Genomic DNA, 18,188 nt, shown 5'->3' on the forward strand with positions numbered 1-18,188 from the left:
TAAAGTAACACGTATGTCACTACTCTAAATAAGGTAAAATAACACGTATGTCACTACACTAAATAAAGTAAAGTAACACGTATGTCACTACTCTAAATAAAGTAAAGTAACACGTATGTCACTACTCTAAATAAGGTAAAATAACACGTATGTCACTAATCTAAATAAAGTAAAGTAACACGTATGTCACTACTCTAAATAAGGTAAAATAACACGTATGTCACTACTCTAAATAAAGTAAAGTAACACGTATGTCACTACTCTAAATAAAGTAAAGTAACACGTATGTCACTACTCTAAATAAGGTAAAATAACACGTATGTCACTACTCTAAATAAAGTAAAGTAACACGTATGTCACTACTCTAAATAAGGTAAAATAACACGTATGTCACTACTCTAAATAAAGTAAAGTAACACGTATGTCACTACTCTAAATAAAGTAAAGTAACACGTATGTCACTACTCTAAATAAGGTAAAATAACACGTATGTCACTACTCTGAATAAAGCAAAGTAACACGTATGTCACTACTCTAAATAAGGTAAAATAACACGTATGTCACAACTCTAAATAAAGTAAAGTAACACGTATGTCACTACTCTAAATAAAGTAACACGTATGTCACTACTCTAAATAAGGTAAAATAACACGTATGTCACTACTCTAAATAAAGTAAAGTAACACGTATGTCAAGCTGAACGCGATACAACTCCATAAAATCGTATAATTGTCTGAGCCGGTCTAAGCTATAAATAATCTGGACACAATCGATCGAAATCATGTATCTTTTACAACGAGGAGTGATGAATTTGAGTCCACTTGCTTCATTCTCTAGCTCTGCATTGGTGTTCTTCCTGCTGAAAAAATCCAAAATATCATTTGGCAAAAAAGACTCAAACTATGAAGGATTTAGTCAATGGAAATGAACAGTTAAATTCAGTTTACGCTGTATTTAGTATATGTCCACTAATCTGGATTTTAAAGAAAAATAAGACGAGCCCTTTTAGATGCCAAAAGCTGATTGAAAGATTTCTTTCTCGTAAATCCTACAGAAATATATTTCTAAATTTTCCCACTATCGTCTGAAGCTAAATCTGATCCATCGTCTGTTGCCACACCGTACATACACATACTCTTATTTGAGTCAACATGCGATCTAATATGGCCAGCATCAATCGCGTCATTGAAACACGCCACGAGCAAGTGGTGAGTATTTGGTAGATTTAAAATAACACACCATCAGACATTGTTTGAAATTTATTTTAGCAAAACGTTCAACTTTCAGAGTCAAATGACTATATATTCAAACTCAGTCATTTAACTGAACAAAGTAATAATAAAAAAATGCATTTGCAAATCAAATTCACGATAAAAAATGTCACCTTCTCTTCGGTTTTTCAACTAAATAGGCGCATACTCCAAAATAAAAAAGATCGCCGACTGTATGATGGCCAAGTTTCTACCGTGTGTCCTAAAATTATAAAGAACTGCTTTTACAGTTCATTTCATTTTTTTTTCTTCCAAGCATTCCGTAAGCAAACACAGTACATGCCTTGGTGTGGTACGGTCAAAATGAAAAGTACGATACGGTCAATAATAGTACTATTGACCATACCATATCTTTGATATTTGTATAGTGAGATCCGTTTGGAAATACGTATTGATATTAAATGCTTGATTAATTACCTAATTTTTCGAAAGCTGGATGTTCAGCTATAAACGTTGTAGAACTGTAATGTCTGAAGACAGTTAATCGACAAAATAGCGTCCAACTTATTCCCCACATCAAGATATAATGTTGACCGTATTAGACGGACGCTGACTAAAATTATCATCTGCTTATGATGGATGTAACGGAAGAGATAACGGGAAAACTTTGCCTTCAGTAGGGAAGAAATGTACAAGGTAAATACAAAAATCTTTTGTTCGATAGTGTTGCTAGAAGTGAGGCAGAGATGAATAAAATATATTATGCTCATCTAGTGACACTCTTTAGAAAACACCAAACCTGAAGTCAAGTCAGCGTGTGGGAATGAAGAGAAAATGACGATGACGAAGAAAATAATGAATATGATGATAACGATGACCAGAAGATGAGAAGAAGAACCAATACGAATAGAAAACAGAAAAAGAACAGACAAAAACCCGTTCATTACCAAGATCTAGCTCGTACGCATTCATGAGGGACTGTCGTAAATCCATTATTATCAGCTGAACATCATTATGCTGATTAAAGGTAGTCACTGAAGGCGTTGGTGTGGCGCTCTTGATCTCGGCGTCTGGCTGCACTACGTACTTTTGTTTTGCTTAAAAAAATATTATATCATTATATCATTATGGAGCTTTGCATTATTCAACCCTTTAAACCCCTTCATTGCACTAACAAACAAATAAAATAGAGAGAAAACTCCATCCTCATAGGACAACCCAAGTACTAAACCCACCCACGTCCGCTCCTGAAATATAAATGAATCTGTATAAACATGGAGTTTTACTAAACTTATTTACATTCAGTACATTTTTTAAACGACACAAAACATATTATACACATTTCTTATGTTACGGTTTAGGCTCGAGTAAACAGTAACACACGAAAGAGTGAAAACAACAAGCTTTGAGAAATTTAACAAATTATTTTTTTCCCTGGAAAATACTGTGAAAATGAAGAAAAAAAAAACAAAAAGGATTTGCGGTTTTAAGAATCAGATCCAAAAATAATCAGATAATCCTTGTAGAAACACAAGAAATAATCATTCAGTTTTGGAAATACAAATAAATTTTTTAAGAAATGTCTTTGTTCAAGAATTCTGTATGAGCACTCAAAATATTTCCAGAGAAACGAAATAATCCTTTTAGAATCCAAATAATTCGAATAAACTTAAAATGTAATTCCCAAAATGATATAACAAAAGAAACACCTTTACGACCCAGTGTGTAGAAGCCCAACTGAGATTATTTCTCTAAAACGATGGTTTAAAACTTAATTTTACGCAAAACAGATGCCCGGATAAGGGTCATGTGATCATGTTTACATATAAACAAATCACGTAGCCCCTGTATGTCATTGATACGACCTAATCATTTTACTCCGAGAATAAAAGCTGTTTACTTCACTAAAAGTACTTACAAGTCGAGGGTCACGTATCCAACACAGCCTCGATCTGAACCTTATTATTCCCAAAATAAAAATAAATTAAAAAGACTTGTTGACGTGACTGTTACTAAATTTGAATTAAGTTCGGGAACCAGGTCAGCCTTATATGTTTGCAGAAATGAACAGTCAAGTTCAAACTATTTTCTGGAAAAAAGTACGAATTCCTAGTAAACAGAACTACATTATTTTGACATATAATGAAATTAAAAAATAGAAAGATTTTAAAACTTACAAACAATTAAATCAGACATAAATTAAAACAAATCTACATAACACTTTACAGGACCTAAATATGAAATAGTCGAGCGATTGTTACATGCAGTTCATGAATATCTGTCATTTTAAAAATTACTGCGTCATATCTAGATCATGTTAAGTCATTATTTCTCAATAAGGTGGCGATCTACAGTTTCGTATTTTGCATAAAGTTAGAATTTTAAAGAAAAAGAAATTCCCCGGCTTTCCTCACTGGTTATATTGGCTATTTAAAAAAGACCTTATATATCTTAGGTATAATTCAAAAAACTTTTAATTCCCTTTATTTTGCTGTATGATTGATGTGTGTATTATGGGTTTTAGAGTAAACAGCTTGGCCTTACTTCAGACGTGCACCTTTCAAAAAAGTGCTAGCTCTACTTGGTCATTTTCACTTCCTGAATTTCAGAGGTAAACTGTATAAAAAAGAGCCGATAACTTCTTTTACGTTTTATATATTTGGTAATTCATTCATTGCACTTTCAGAAGCTGGTATTGTCTAGTCTGGCAAAATTCATTTTCCCTATTTTAATAGCTGCTATGTATAGTGTACTTTAGACTAATTCAGGCTGATTTTTTAACACAAGGGAGCAGTCATTTTAGTTAGCAGTGTGCTTAAATCATGTAAAATTTCCAAAAGTACAATATTCAAAGAAAATCATCCACATTACATTAATGTACCCTAGAGGTATGCCAACATTCTCTCCATTGTGCATGTTTTAAATGCGAACTACTTCACCTTACATACGTCACTCTCTCAAAAGTACATATTAACTGGTGAGCGCCCCCTAAGCGAGTTCACGATAATATACAGCGTGCCGCCATATTTGTTTTGACGTCACGAGTCAAAAGTCAAAGGGACCTAAGCAGTACACCCTCCTTCATCACGCCATTTAACAGGAGTGAACGATGTCTTTTGACGTTGAGAATTTGTCTCTTGACGCTATAGAAACATGGAAAGTCGATAGCTTGAAGGTGTTTTTGAAGAAAAGAGGGCTTTCGACAGTGGGGACAAAAAAGGAATTAGTTGCTCGAGTATTTGTAGCGAGTGAACAGAAGCTACTCTTAGTACCAGCTCAGGAAGAAGTTGACAGAAAAACGAAAGTGGTCGAAAATGGTGTGATTTTTATGTGTACACCACAAAAAGTCACTACCAGGAAAGAGTGCCATTTGATTCAGAGTTTTCGGAAGGTGTGAAGCAGAAGTTGGTGCATTTCTTCACAAAACATGTGGCACCCAGACAGTTGTGTAATGCAACTGTATGCAGTGAGAAAAAGACACCATCATGTTTACCAAAAACCAATGACGTATCCAAAAAAACAATGGTCCACATCCTTAATGCAAAGGTAACTGGAGACTCGCGAAGATTGAGAAAAGGAGAGAAATGCAATAAAACAGTGCATAATAATGTAATATGCAGGCTGTGCGAATCAGTTTGCAAGGAACCTGAGGACATCGTGAATGATGATGAGCTGTGTGATTCAGTTTGCAAGGAACCTGAGGATATCGTGAATGATGATGACAACAGTATTTGTTGTGATTATTGTAAATAATGGTTCCATTGAAAGTGCCTGCATATCACCCACAAAAGCAAAAAAGTTGAATTTGACAAATGGTATTGTGAAAGATGCTTAGCCAAGACATACATTTATGTTGCATATGAACTCCTTTGAACATGCAAAGTGTGGAACTCCTTTGAACATGTGTATAATGTAAAGTGTTTGTGCCAATTTTTTGTTATAGTCTGATTTTCTCATTACTGAAAGCAATTACTATGAACTTTGGTTTGTGAAATCCTTGTTTTATAGTTATTTAATCATGATAGATTCCACATAAAACAAAGAATGCATTAGGTTATACAGTTTATTTCAGTATATAAATTAACAACCATGCAAATGTATATTCTTAAAGATAGTTTACATGCAATGACTGGTTCACGTCTACCTACCAGTATTTTAAAACACATAGCCTGTTATATGGAATAACATACTTGTTAGATACTGATGTGAGACAATGCTAATCTCTGTATGTGATATGGGTCCTTTTGACCTTTAACCCAGAAACAGCTGTGAAATCCCTGCGCATGCGAAGTAACTTTCCTTGAACTCGCTTTTTATGCCTGGAGATCGTATAACTCCAAACTTTAGCCTCCAATATTAACAAATGAGGAAAGGTCTTTACAAATTTAAGCGTTTTGCGATATATCGTAACAAAATGTCAAGCTCATAATAGTGAAGCTCGCCAGTTTTATGATTTCCAGATCAGGAACTAAAACGGCACTATTCTGTTTCTAAAAGGCACATGTCACGCAACGGCGCTTGATACATCTTTATTTTCACGGAGACAACGTGCATATTCTCTGCTCTGTCGATACTTCGAACTTTCTCTCTTAGATCTGTTCGGGATTTGTACATTTTTTCCTTCAATTTTGCGTTCAGCTAAGTATTTGTCGTGTTAGCTTGTCTGATTGTTGATTGACAATCATGTTTGTATCCATTTCAATCAAATTTATACCCCGTCTCCATATCCATGCATTAAACTTAAGTCTGTAGATCGTTATATTTGCCTTCATAAATGAAATTTCATACCTTTGCGGACGGTAAAAAAGCAGTTAATTTCAATCTTAACAACTGACACTTAATGAATGATGATGGAGTTTGATTGGTTAAATCCAGTCCTTTTCACGAATTAACACACAAATATTAACATTTCATCTGAGTAAAACAGATTTTCAGTTTTATTAACCATGTCTCTACGACCGGCCTGAGGTCGATTAGACCGATTTGGCCTAATTGCAGCCCCGCATTCACAGGGGCCATGCGCCTTAGTGATTTAAAAATTATATATCTATAGAGAAAAAGTAATTTAAAAGCGAAAGAAGAAAATTAAGTTCGATAACATATAAAACTTCTTTTAAAGTTTATTTACAAATGCCGTGCTAACATGGGGCCCCGCGAATAAATCGGAGGGGGGGGGGGAGCCAAAATGATCCAAATCGGGCCGCGTTTGGTTAGGCCATTATTACATATCTCAACATGTAAGTTGCTTTTTAAAAACAAACATTATCCACCAGGTTTTTTGTACTGTTAGATTGCTTTTCCTTCACACATTAATATTTGGCTCTGTATCTCTTATTGTTTTAATAAGAGCAGTAAGAAGCCGACAAAAGCTGCATGCTCTTCACTAATATCAGGAAAAAGATCCCATTGAACAATTTAACGGTCACCTTATTTTATCAACATTTCAGATTTAGGAAAGAAAACATGCAGTGTGTTTAGCTTGTATTACCTTAATTAGGGAAATATAAACACTAATACTCTGCAATAATTGCAAGGTTGCCAAACCAAGTTGATCTAATTTGTATAAGTAATAATGATCACCGTATGACAAATGTACATGCTTGGGCATAAACACGCCGTAGTCGATGAAAAATGTTTGTTTAATTGGAGACAACATAAATTAAAACTAAGCTTACCTTTTATAGGATTGGTCTTAGTGCCTTCACTTAGACCAAGAAGACCTCTGAGCATTTTAATTAGAGCATCCATCATATCTTCGGACTCGTTCTTTGCGAGGTCCTCGTTTACCTTGTCAATGCTGTGTTCCAGTAGAGCCAAAAAGATGGTCAGCACAATGTACACCACGACCACAACAAATAGCATGAAGTAGATCTTGGCCATGATAGGGTCGGTCATATTCATCTCAGTGTATGTGGATTTACCGATCATGCTAATGAAAAGAGTTGACAGAGCATCACGAAAACAACGGTACATGTATAACTTTGATCCAAACAGGAGGTAGCCGAAAGCTGCATAAATGAAAAAGAAGATGGCGAAAATCACGATAAAGGACATCAAATCTTTTCCGGCATACGAAAATACCTTTACTAATGCGTTTACTCGTTTGTTGAAACTAATGATCTTGAGGAAATGAATGGTGGCAACAAAAACAAGGAGAGCAATAATTAAAACTACAGCCTGATCCGAAACTGCAATGTGCTGAAAGTTGACAAAGCGTTTTTTATCATTGTTGAATCTCGCAATAATTTCCATAGCGAGAGCAAAGCGGACAAAGTACAGTATGATGGCAGCGTAGCATCCTAATAGAGCCAATAGGTCTACAACTTGCCAAGATTCTTTGAAATAAGATCTCCTCTGTTGACAAAGTTTTAATATTACGAGGACCGTATTCACGACGACAAAGACAACGAAGATCACTTCACATGCCAAGGAATACATCCCAAGTGCGCCAGCGTGCATGTAGAGCCTCAGTGGTTGTATGCTGTAAAATGGAGTAACACCGCCTGTTTCTGGAGACTCCATTACAAATATGCTGTATATAAACATGTTAATGTCAGCACTGTACAGCGTAAATTCCAGCATCACTGCCCTCGTTTGACGGTCTATCCACGATTCTGTCCACAATTCGTTTAAAATCCACAGTGTAATGTCTCTGCTTACGGCCATGTTAGCTATGTATCCTCCGCCACCATACACAGTGTATTGACCGGTCACAGGTAGTCCCCATATGTCTTGAGGGTCAGTGAAGGTCCATGCATCAGACGATAACTTCTTTATTTTTTCATCTTCTGGACAAGGCTTTTGTTTCCACCCAACACAATAAGAACTGGAGTCTTCTTTGGTTAGTTCATATTCCCGGTAGCAAAGCTCGTAGCCAAAGTAGGGCACATAGCAGGAGTCTGAATTACAAAAAGATTGCTTCTTTTTACGAACATTCTTGCTTTAGTTTCTCAGTAGTCTGAAGGCTTAAATACCCTGACAAAGCTTATATTTTAGTGACCAAACTATATCACATTTTAATGTTCATTCTTTATTCAGAGAGAGAGAGAGAGAGAGAGAGAGAGGAAGAAAGAAAGAGTCATTAGAACAGTAAAGCGTACAGTTTTCATTTTAAACGAAAAGGAGAGAAAAACAAGTAAATTTTCTTTAACCCAATCAAACCGTCTTACGTATTGTTTAATTGTTTACAAAAACTGATGTTTTGTGAGGACATCGTCGGTAGCTAAGGTTCCGATATGTTAACCGTATCTACACAGTGGAGGATCAAAAGTAGGGCACATAGCAGGATTCTGGATAAAAAGAAAGAAAGATCGCTTCTTTTTATGAACATTCTTGCTTTGGGCTCTCAGAAATTTGAAAAATTAAAATTAAATACCCTGAGAGAGGTTATAGTTTCAGTGACCAAAATATATCTGACTTTAATGTTTCTTTTGTATTCACACACACACACACACACACACACACACACACACACACACACACAGAGGGGTAGAGAAAGAGTTATTAGTACCAGTAAAGCGTTCAGTTTTCATTGTAAACAAAAGGAGGGAAGGATAAGTAAATGTTCTTTAACCCAATCAAATTGCTCTACATTTTGTTTTAAATATTTACAAAATCTGATGTTTTGTGAGTATACATAATGGACATCTTCACGAACCAAGGTTCAGATATGTTAACCGTATCTACACCTTGTCGGATCGAGAAGATATTTTAGTGCTTTGTCCTAGAAACATCTATTGGATTTCATGAGTTGCCTCCCTTAGTATTTAAAGCCAACTAACTAGTGTGTAGAAGCGGTACATTGTACATCGGCCGAAAATGGTGGAGGCAATTGACTTCAAGATGATACTTTGTAAGTTTAACGTGGAAAGTATGACTACGTACCACAGAGAAGTCATTGCAGGCGTATTTGTGTGAAAGTTATTTACACAAACACAGACCGGTAGTGAAAAATTGCATATGTTTTAGCTCATTCAAGTTGTGTGCTCCTCTTGAACAGAGTTCAAATTTGAACAACTTAATTTGATTGGATGCGATGGCCTGCGGCCGCATCAAGTGAAATTCACAGACACGAAGTATGGAAATAATATGTTCGATCTGCCAAGGGGTAGATAGTGCTAACATGTCGTACCATTGGCTAGCGAAGATGAAATAAAGGAGGGCTTTGTTTAAAACTTACGATAGGCTTAACTAGTAACCTGTAATCTGATCTAGTGCAAGTTTGCGTCTTTGTTTCGATACCGTGGTTATCCGTGTAAAACACGCATCCAACTGTACGCACGGAAAACCCACGGCTGGTGCCGCACAATCCATGGGTAGATCTGCGTTCAAACTGTTCTTATGAAATCATAAATAGATTAAATAGTATTGACTTGGAACTGTCGGGAAAGTATGTAACTTCAAATATATTCCTATGCTGTTTGGAGTTGGCAATGTATTAGAAGGAAGAAATCAGGGAGAGGAAAACGTTATGCATTCAATAGACAATAGCAGAATTGCTACTGTTTCCCACCTTTTGTTGTCCGGACCTGCCTTAGACGCGGCGGACCCAGTCTATATAATGAGCATCCAGACATAAACTCTTTGTGTCTCCAAAGAAGATTGGCATGGTTATATTCTTTGTCTGGAAACAGGGTGTTGATTGCCGTTCTATTCAACCACTGGAAGTACCCCGACATGCTTGTTATCTGCAATTATAGTTAGGAATTTACCCTGTCACGTGATCCTAACCAAACTTCTATTTCTTGTTAAGTTGTAAAGTAATCAATTATATTATTCTCACCCCATTCCGATTGTTTGTAAACCACCGCTACTCCAATTTTTTTCAAAACGAAAAACATCAAGGCTGTAAAACGTTGCACCAAATTTAGTCTTTTCATTCATCAACTGATAATTTCCACCTTGGTTGTCGCCAGGTGGTCCAACATACTGTCAGCTTACTGGCGACAAATCAAACGGAATCTCTCGATGTAAACAATCTCACAGACTACTCACTGCCCTTCTCTGCTTTATAGAACAGTTGATTTGAGTAAAAACTGTCGTCTGCGTAAAATATTTGCAATGTCAAGTTTCAATATTTCTGAAAATTGAACAAATAAGATGGAGGATGTCTTGTGTACACGTTTCCTATGAGATGTTTATCCGAAATGTACGGGATTATTACGATTATCAAAGGCGGTGAACTACACAAAATCTGTGGCTTGAAAATATAAGCTTCGCTGAAATGTACGCTGTACTACGTTTAACAAGAGGCTCAAGTTTGATATTGCTCACTGGGATTGTATAAGAACAGTTCGTTAACAATGGCAAACGTCGCTCATAATCAAATGCATCTAAGTATTGATGATAGTATTAGTTACAGGTTAGTTTGCCAAGGTGCACAGAATGTTATGACCATCTTGAACCCGATATATCCTTAGCTGAAGGCGAAGGGTGTATGGGATATAAGACGACAATAACATTCCCAACACGTAAATAAAAAATATATCGTCTCATAAGCCTTACATAAATAATTTGTTGAATGTATGATACTTAAAACAGTGGCGCAAGCATAATTCTTTTCGGGGTGGGTGGGTGGGCAAACATGTTGTGGTCATCTATTGAGTTTTACGGATGTAAGTCAAACATGTTTAGAAGTGAAATCCGCCGGGGAGGGAACTTGTACACCGACACCCCACTTCCCTTGCCCCATGTGCGGGAGCTCGTGCACTTAAAGCTCTCTTAGCTGCTGCTACTACCTATTCAGGCTATTTTGTACAAATACAGTAGCGTTTGTTGTAGCAGTTACCTCCCTTGAACCGACAAACGGTCTAAGCGAACGAATGACGGATCAGCATTGTTTAACTAAAATCTAGTTATCTTTAGCGAAAATAATTACAACGGTAATAAACGATACATTAACTCCTTTTTATATATACAAATTATTTCAAACGTGTGGATCATCAATTACATCAACTTTTGAAGTGGAGGTTTTCAACCATCGTTTGGTTAAAATCTAGCCATACTTTCTGCATTGTCAATCCACTGTTAAACATACGATACAGTAACTTATTTGTGTGAATATATAATAAAGTTGTTTGAAATATTTGGATCATACATTTTATATCTTCATTTTAACTTTTTAAGTGGAGCTTTTCCGCCAATTACGTTTCCTCAGTTTGTGTTGCCATTATCTAGTCATGACCTTAGTTTGTGTTACCATTATCTAGCTATGACCTTGTTTGTGTTGCCATTATCTAGTTATGACCTTGTTTGAGTTCTTATGAATAGAGTAATTTTTAACCGAAATACTGAATTTATTTATCGGCAAATGATGAATCATTTTCCAAGAGTTTTGTTTATGGGGTAACGAAAACGTACAATAAAAGTGTACAAACCAATACGAATACCTCTAGAACTGCAATAAGCTCAGCCAGTCAGGCGCTAAAACATGCCTTTAATGCTCGTATATGTCGTTCTTAATCGAAATCATCAGAGGGTTTGGTGATATAAGCTTTAGCTTAAGTTTGATCAAAATCTGGTCAAAAGTATAGCAAACTTTACACGTTCCGGTGTTTTCTTAAATCCGATCACTTCTATCTTGGCGTAACGGGGCTGCGGTCTGCATACAAGATTAACCTTCCTCCGAAATTGAAGAGCTTGACAACATTCCAATCTATGCACCTCTGAAACTAAAGATTTTACAACAAAAATCATGAGGAATATAATATTTTACAAAAGCAAAATGTTTACGAAGAATTTTTCTTAGTTTAAATTATAACTAGATTGTGATGTTTAGAACTATTTTGTTACTCTTAATATACAGACATGTCCTCAGAGCTGGTTGGCGTAGGGATAATATCTAAACTTGGATAGTAAATCGCCAGATTATTTAGCGACTATGGCGCAGAGTGTATATCAGGGTCGATGATCTTTGCAGTTCTTTGCACATCTTAAAATGATATATGTAACGAATGAGGGCTAAGTATTACGAAATAAAGATTTTCTGTAAGACCTAAAATCTATATCTACATTCCTCCATCTTTTGCTTTCGTGAAGATTTTAGCTAGGTTGTCAGGAAGAGTCTAAACTTTATAATGTAGGGGGTTAATGAATTTCTAAACAACTTTAAAAACCACTTGTCCCTTGTTTTGATTTTTTTAAATCCGTCGATATTATTGCAGAGTAGATTTTGTAGATTATACTGTTATGAATACCATGGTCAGTCAACGTTGCTGAGGCAAAGCAACACTCTGCGCCATAGTTACTAAATAAGTGACTGCTATCTGGCGATTTACTATCCACTTTTGGACATCATTCCAATACCGACGAGCTTTGAGGGCACTACTGTATCTTAAGAGAAACAAAATAGTGTGATTGGTTTTGAGAAAACACCACAACTTGAGAAGTCTACCCTGATTTGTCGCCGCACAATGCATCGCCAAGTAATGGTCTTAACCGTTACCACCACTCCATATGATTTCATGCGAACATCATAGACCCTGATATGCACATCGTACAAAGCTTCAATAGATCGTAGTCTACGCTGTCCTCTTTATGATTTCATCGAATTGCGAAGACCATGGTTTGATAACAGATCAACGTCGATGATGTTCATAGTTGGGTGTACGTTATATAAAAATTAACTCAGTGCTACCTCCTGAAACTGCGTCTGGTTTTCAGGACTTAGGAACGTATCCGAAATGGTTTTACGAAGCATGTAGGACCGGTCGTCTCGATTGCAGTACCCTATGCTGAGGAGGATCCACATGTAAAAGAGATTTATTCCAACGTCTATCAAGGCTCCTTTAACTTTGAGCTGTAACTCTCGACGCTTTTTGGCCTCAAGTAGCTCCGTGCGTGATATAGGCGGTGCCGGTTTTCTCTCGAGTGCTTTTTAAAATAATAATAATAATAATAATAATAATAATAATAATAATAATAATAATAACAACAATAATAATAATAATAACAACACAGGAACAACATTTACCACTTACCAACTCATCTTTTAAACATATATCACATAATCGTAATTGCACATCGTTTCTCTTAATGCGAGGTAACTTCTTGTTTTCAATAACTTGAAGGGCTTAAAAGAAGGAAAACCTTAGTTGATACATGGTTTTGTTTGACAGACTAACTCCAATTTATCAAGTTTGGGTGTTTTCTCTTGGGAAAGTTGCGTGCAACTGGTTCAAAAAATGCCACTTCACCATAATGTCATTGCACCATATGCAACCAGTCTGGTTCACTGTCTAGTGGAGAAGTACAGAAGTTAATCAAAATCGGTTTTGAATTGCATGCCATTTTTAATTAAAAAAACCCGCCTCTTTTCTAAATGTGATTACGCAGGATTAAGCAGAGTTACGTATTGATCCTCCTAAAATTGAATCCTGTGTTAGCGCATAAAGCTTAGGTGAAGATGATGTTGAAATGGTTAATGAGAAGTTTGAAACATGATTCAATCATTATTCACTGGCCTCACTTCATATAAAAGTTGACCTTTGTAATTTAATTTTTAACTACAAGGGTTGTGTTATTCCACGTAAATTTACAAGTCACTAAACATAGGTTTTGATGCGGAAATATAACGTACATATCGCCAAAAGAACCCTTCAGTCGACGGTAGCTCAGCAGCTGCGACCAAACTTGTAAGTGTATAAAATGTATACCGATGTGTGCATAAATTTGCAGGTTTAATTAATAGGCAATATCAGCCCCTAAAACGGTAGTCAATATCACTACAGGTGTAGGGATGATGTATTGGCCTACATCTGTCCGGTACCTTAAGCTTCGGGGAAATATATGACCACTATCATCTTTTTTCTGGCTAGGACCTTAAGCGTCAGTGTATTACTGGACCACCATTTAGCCAGGACCCGAAACGTCATGGTAATTTTGGACCACCATCTAGTCAAGATCTGTAGCGTCAGGGTAATACTGGACCACTATCGGCAGACATCTGGTCAGGATCTGAAGCGTCAAGCTAATATTGAAGCACCATTTGACCAGGACCTGAAGTGTCAGGGTAATATGGGCTTCGCCATGAATGCGAAGTTTCATTCCATGGCCTGAGAGTAGACAATACCAGTTGAAATGTCCACTAAGATAGTACCTATTGCTTTGACTGAGTTTTTTTATAGTAACTATTGCTTTTATTACAATTAACCGATTTTTTTTTTTTAAATTACTATTGGTTTTAATACAATAACCGATTTTCATTTAACAAAAGAGCAGGAGATGGAAATGTTAAACTTGATAAACTTGATGTATTTCATGATATAGAGCTGTTCATATGTGACACGGATATACTACAAAATAGTTGATACTATAATATCCACTTTCAGCCAGTAAAAAGAAGTTTTCTTAGTCAAATTCATTAAAGTATAGTATATATGAAGTAGTACCTGCTGTTCCTCTGACAGAGCCTTGGTACTGCCTCATAACGGTCTCCCTGTCCAATGTTAAGTCTCCATCTTTGGCAATACTGAACAATATTGATATGGTAGCCGACATAAACAGTACCTTGCAATAAACAAGTACAAATTTATGCATATATGTCTATGTAGGTAAATGTCCTATAAGGAATCATTACGCTAAATATACATGTCTATATATGCAAATTTCCTATAAGGAATCACTACACTAAATATACCAGTACATATTTATACATGTATGTCTCTGCAGGTAAAAGCCCTATAAGGAATCACATATCACACAACACACACACACACACACACACACACACACATACATATATATATATATATATATATATATATATATATATATATATATATATATATATATATATATATATAATAATAATAATAATAATAATGAAATTCTGTTATGAGTTATAGATTCAAACACACCAAGATTTTCATAATTATGTAAGGCACGAATTGTATTCTCATTAAATACGAAAGAATCAGCTTATGTTATGTTGCACATTTTCTAGCAGTAGTTTTATTTGAATAAAATGATTCGAATAATTTGTATGGATCCGACAGAAACAAACCCATTTGTGCCCTCATTCCACTAAATTGGTTGACTACTTTGGCAGATAGACGAAAGTTCATAAACTATGTCCCTTTCGTAAAATTATATAGTGTTTCTCCGTATCTTGCTGAGCTTTTACCACCACTGAATTTACAGATAACGCTAATATCGGCTTATTTGACTTGTTCTGAACATTTATTTAAAGACACGAAACGCGTTACATAATTAATGAATATTGCCATATTGATAAAAAAAGACCTGATATTCTTAATTTCCAGCTGTTGAATATGTTGTATAATAATTTGGTGAATATACTATTAATTTTGATGTTTGTAATCTTCTCCAGCATAGGTCACGATGATTAATATTTTTTTAATGATTTCATTCATGCAATCTCTCTCTCTCTCTCTCTCTCTCTCTCTCTCTCTCTCTCTCTCTGTGAATTGTCTATGGTTTCAAATATACATATAATTGTATGAAATCATATTAATTTAGTGTCGCTACCCATATAAATTTCTTATCGATTGCAGGGTAAGGACTTATTCTAATTTGTGGGAATCTGTTGCCCGACTAAGTTTGTCAACATTTATGGCCAAAACATATCCTTAAAGGAAGCGAATTGCAAAGACTTTAATGCTCCTTTCTATTGAGCACAAACAATATTTATGGTAAAATTCATATTGATCTTTTTAGGGAAGACGAAAGTTGCAGCCATTTCTGGATCTGTGCAGAAGTAGTTGAGAAAATGAAAATAGAGATGTGCAGTCATTCGAAATTGCTCGGTATTGTTCGCTCAAAAATAGTCATCTGTCTCCCATACATAAATTTTTTTCTTCTTCTGGTGCTGTCTTGTTAAAACACTGGAGTGATTGCAAACATATCTTAAGGACTCTTCGACATGGAATGCCTTATATCGTTTGATGAAAATAATGATGCAACAAGCTTTCCTGTCATCCCATTATTCTCTGATTACGCTTAACTCGACGTAATTTAAAACTCGAATCTTCTTCCCGTGAATATTAACGAGCTCATGACCTTAACGACCACTGCAAATTAAGCACATTAAAGATTATCTATGCAGGACAAAATATAAGGCAAGTACGTCTTTTAAAAAGAATTCAATATTCATTTAATGAAAGATGATGCGCTTCATACGTTTTCTTTTAGAAAAGCTGCAGGACACACAGTGAGCTGAATCGAATTATCATATCCTCCGATATGACTTTTCTATAAATGAAACAAGAATAGTCGTGTATGACGCCACGTCAGAATTGAGAATATTAAAAATGTATCACTGTTAAAATTTTTAAACACGAGCGCGATATGATCCTATTTTCTTTATCAATGAATTTGAATTGAACGAGTACAATATTGCCTACGACTACTCTGGTGACGTACCTTAAATGGATCGATGAGTAATGCTGACTCCAAAAAAGATAAAATGAAACTAACGAGCCATTCCTCCGACTTCTGTTTACCCCACTGCATGCTATACAACATGACGACGAATGCTGAGAGCAAGACGGACAATACGGTGAGAAACCAAGCAATATACAAAACCCATGATGGGAGGTGACAACCTGTAAAAGTTGGATAGCCCTTAATGATAACGTGTTTTTCCAGTTCGATACTTTCTTTCCGTTTTAAACTGAGCCATTTGTCCATGACAGGAAGCTTATAATATCTTGAGAAAGAAGATTTTTGCTTCGGAGTGGGTGCCTGTTTCTTGTTCCTACGTCTGGACTTTTTGAACAGGATGATTAACACAGTCATGACGGAGGTCGTGATGAGGGAAGATACCGTGGACACATAGAGCTGTGAAAATTAAAAGCGAGGACAAACAGTTGTTGATAAAATTATTTGCTAATGATATAGAATTTCAGTGAGTCAAAAAACAGAAGTTGTTAAAGCAATTTAAAATAGATATGATATTTTTAAATCTATCTTTGTTTGTGTGAAATGATAATATACTGAAAATTTGCACCATTTAAGTTAAACTTGAAAAGGTTACTATTTAATAGAGCATTTAGGACTGAATTTTCTGCAGTCTTTCATAAAACAGAATAAACTGAATACAATGGTAACAACCTCATTGCTTCAGTGCAAACATAGGTGAATAGATTCTCACAGCGCCTTATGTTATTAAAGTACGAACATCACACTGTAAGAAGAAGTAAAGAGATTCTGAACTCTACATCTGATCTTGCCGTATCTGCGAACTTATTGGGGGAAACAATTCTGTTGCACAATGGTTTCTCAACTGTGTTTGCAAGAGTTGCATCAATCGCCTCTTAGCTATGTCCGGTTTTGAATTAGGATAGGCGCATTCCAGACGAAGGAATAGATATCAGCAAGCTATACAGTCCTTGTTTCATTTGTTACAGGTATGTAATAATAGTGTTCTTATGCATTTTAACACTTTACTTTTTGTCGATCTCAACTTCTTGTTCTCATACGATATGTCAGTACAATGATACATCCGAACAGATGCACAGATCCGGCAGATCTGGATCTGTGCACTTTGTAGTTAGACTCGTCTTATAAGCGAATAAATACCTTAAAAGATTTTCGCTGCTAACTTCGGTCTCTTCGATAAAATATTTTTAAAAATGATTTTTTAATCCTTTTAAAGTTATATACCTTGGTTTTTCAGCAATTGATAGTACAATCTTCGAAATTATGTTTTTACTTGAATTCATGCACAAAGTTGAGTATTAGTCGGAAATACTGGCTTCTGATGGACCTCAGGTACATTTTGGCTAGTTTTGTCTAATTAGTTATCTGATCATTTACTGAATGGTATGTTATTGCAGATACATAAATTATTGGTAAATATGAAGTTCATAAGCCGTAATTAACTTTTAGCATAATGTTGGAGGCATGTTTGTTTTCATACGCAATTTTAAATGTTGTTTTCATTTAAAGAACTATACTGCGTCAGCAGTTTCTAAGAGTTCATCTCTTCACGTATTCGTTACAGTTCCGATGTTAACT

At 35.6% G+C, this 18,188-nt stretch overlaps 1 protein-coding gene across 1 annotated transcript in view; it reads right to left on the reverse strand.

The window, feature by feature from the left end:
* Positions 1-463: 463 nt before the first annotated feature.
* The window catches only part of LOC149803146 (polycystin-1-like protein 2), a 79,430-nt gene continuing 61,705 nt past the window's right edge, over positions 464-18,188 (reverse strand). Inside the window, exons 14-20 of the mRNA XM_089951346.1 lie at positions 16,593-17,009; positions 14,600-14,717; positions 12,847-13,082; positions 9,724-9,898; positions 6,887-8,110; positions 2,159-2,308; positions 464-859 (exon numbers count right to left, since the gene is read on the reverse strand). Coding sequence (XP_089807472.1) covers positions 834-859; positions 2,159-2,308; positions 6,887-8,110; positions 9,724-9,898; positions 12,847-13,082; positions 14,600-14,717; positions 16,593-17,009 — 2,346 coding nt within the window. The 3' untranslated portion in view covers positions 464-833. The remainder of the gene's footprint in view (positions 860-2,158; positions 2,309-6,886; positions 8,111-9,723; positions 9,899-12,846; positions 13,083-14,599; positions 14,718-16,592; positions 17,010-18,188) is intronic.

The sequence above is a fragment of the Sinohyriopsis cumingii genome, chromosome 3 (genome assembly GCF_028554795.1).
Source record: "Sinohyriopsis cumingii isolate HCF-2022 chromosome 3, ASM2855479v2, whole genome shotgun sequence".
NCBI classification, from domain to species: domain Eukaryota; kingdom Metazoa; phylum Mollusca; class Bivalvia; order Unionida; family Unionidae; genus Sinohyriopsis; species Sinohyriopsis cumingii.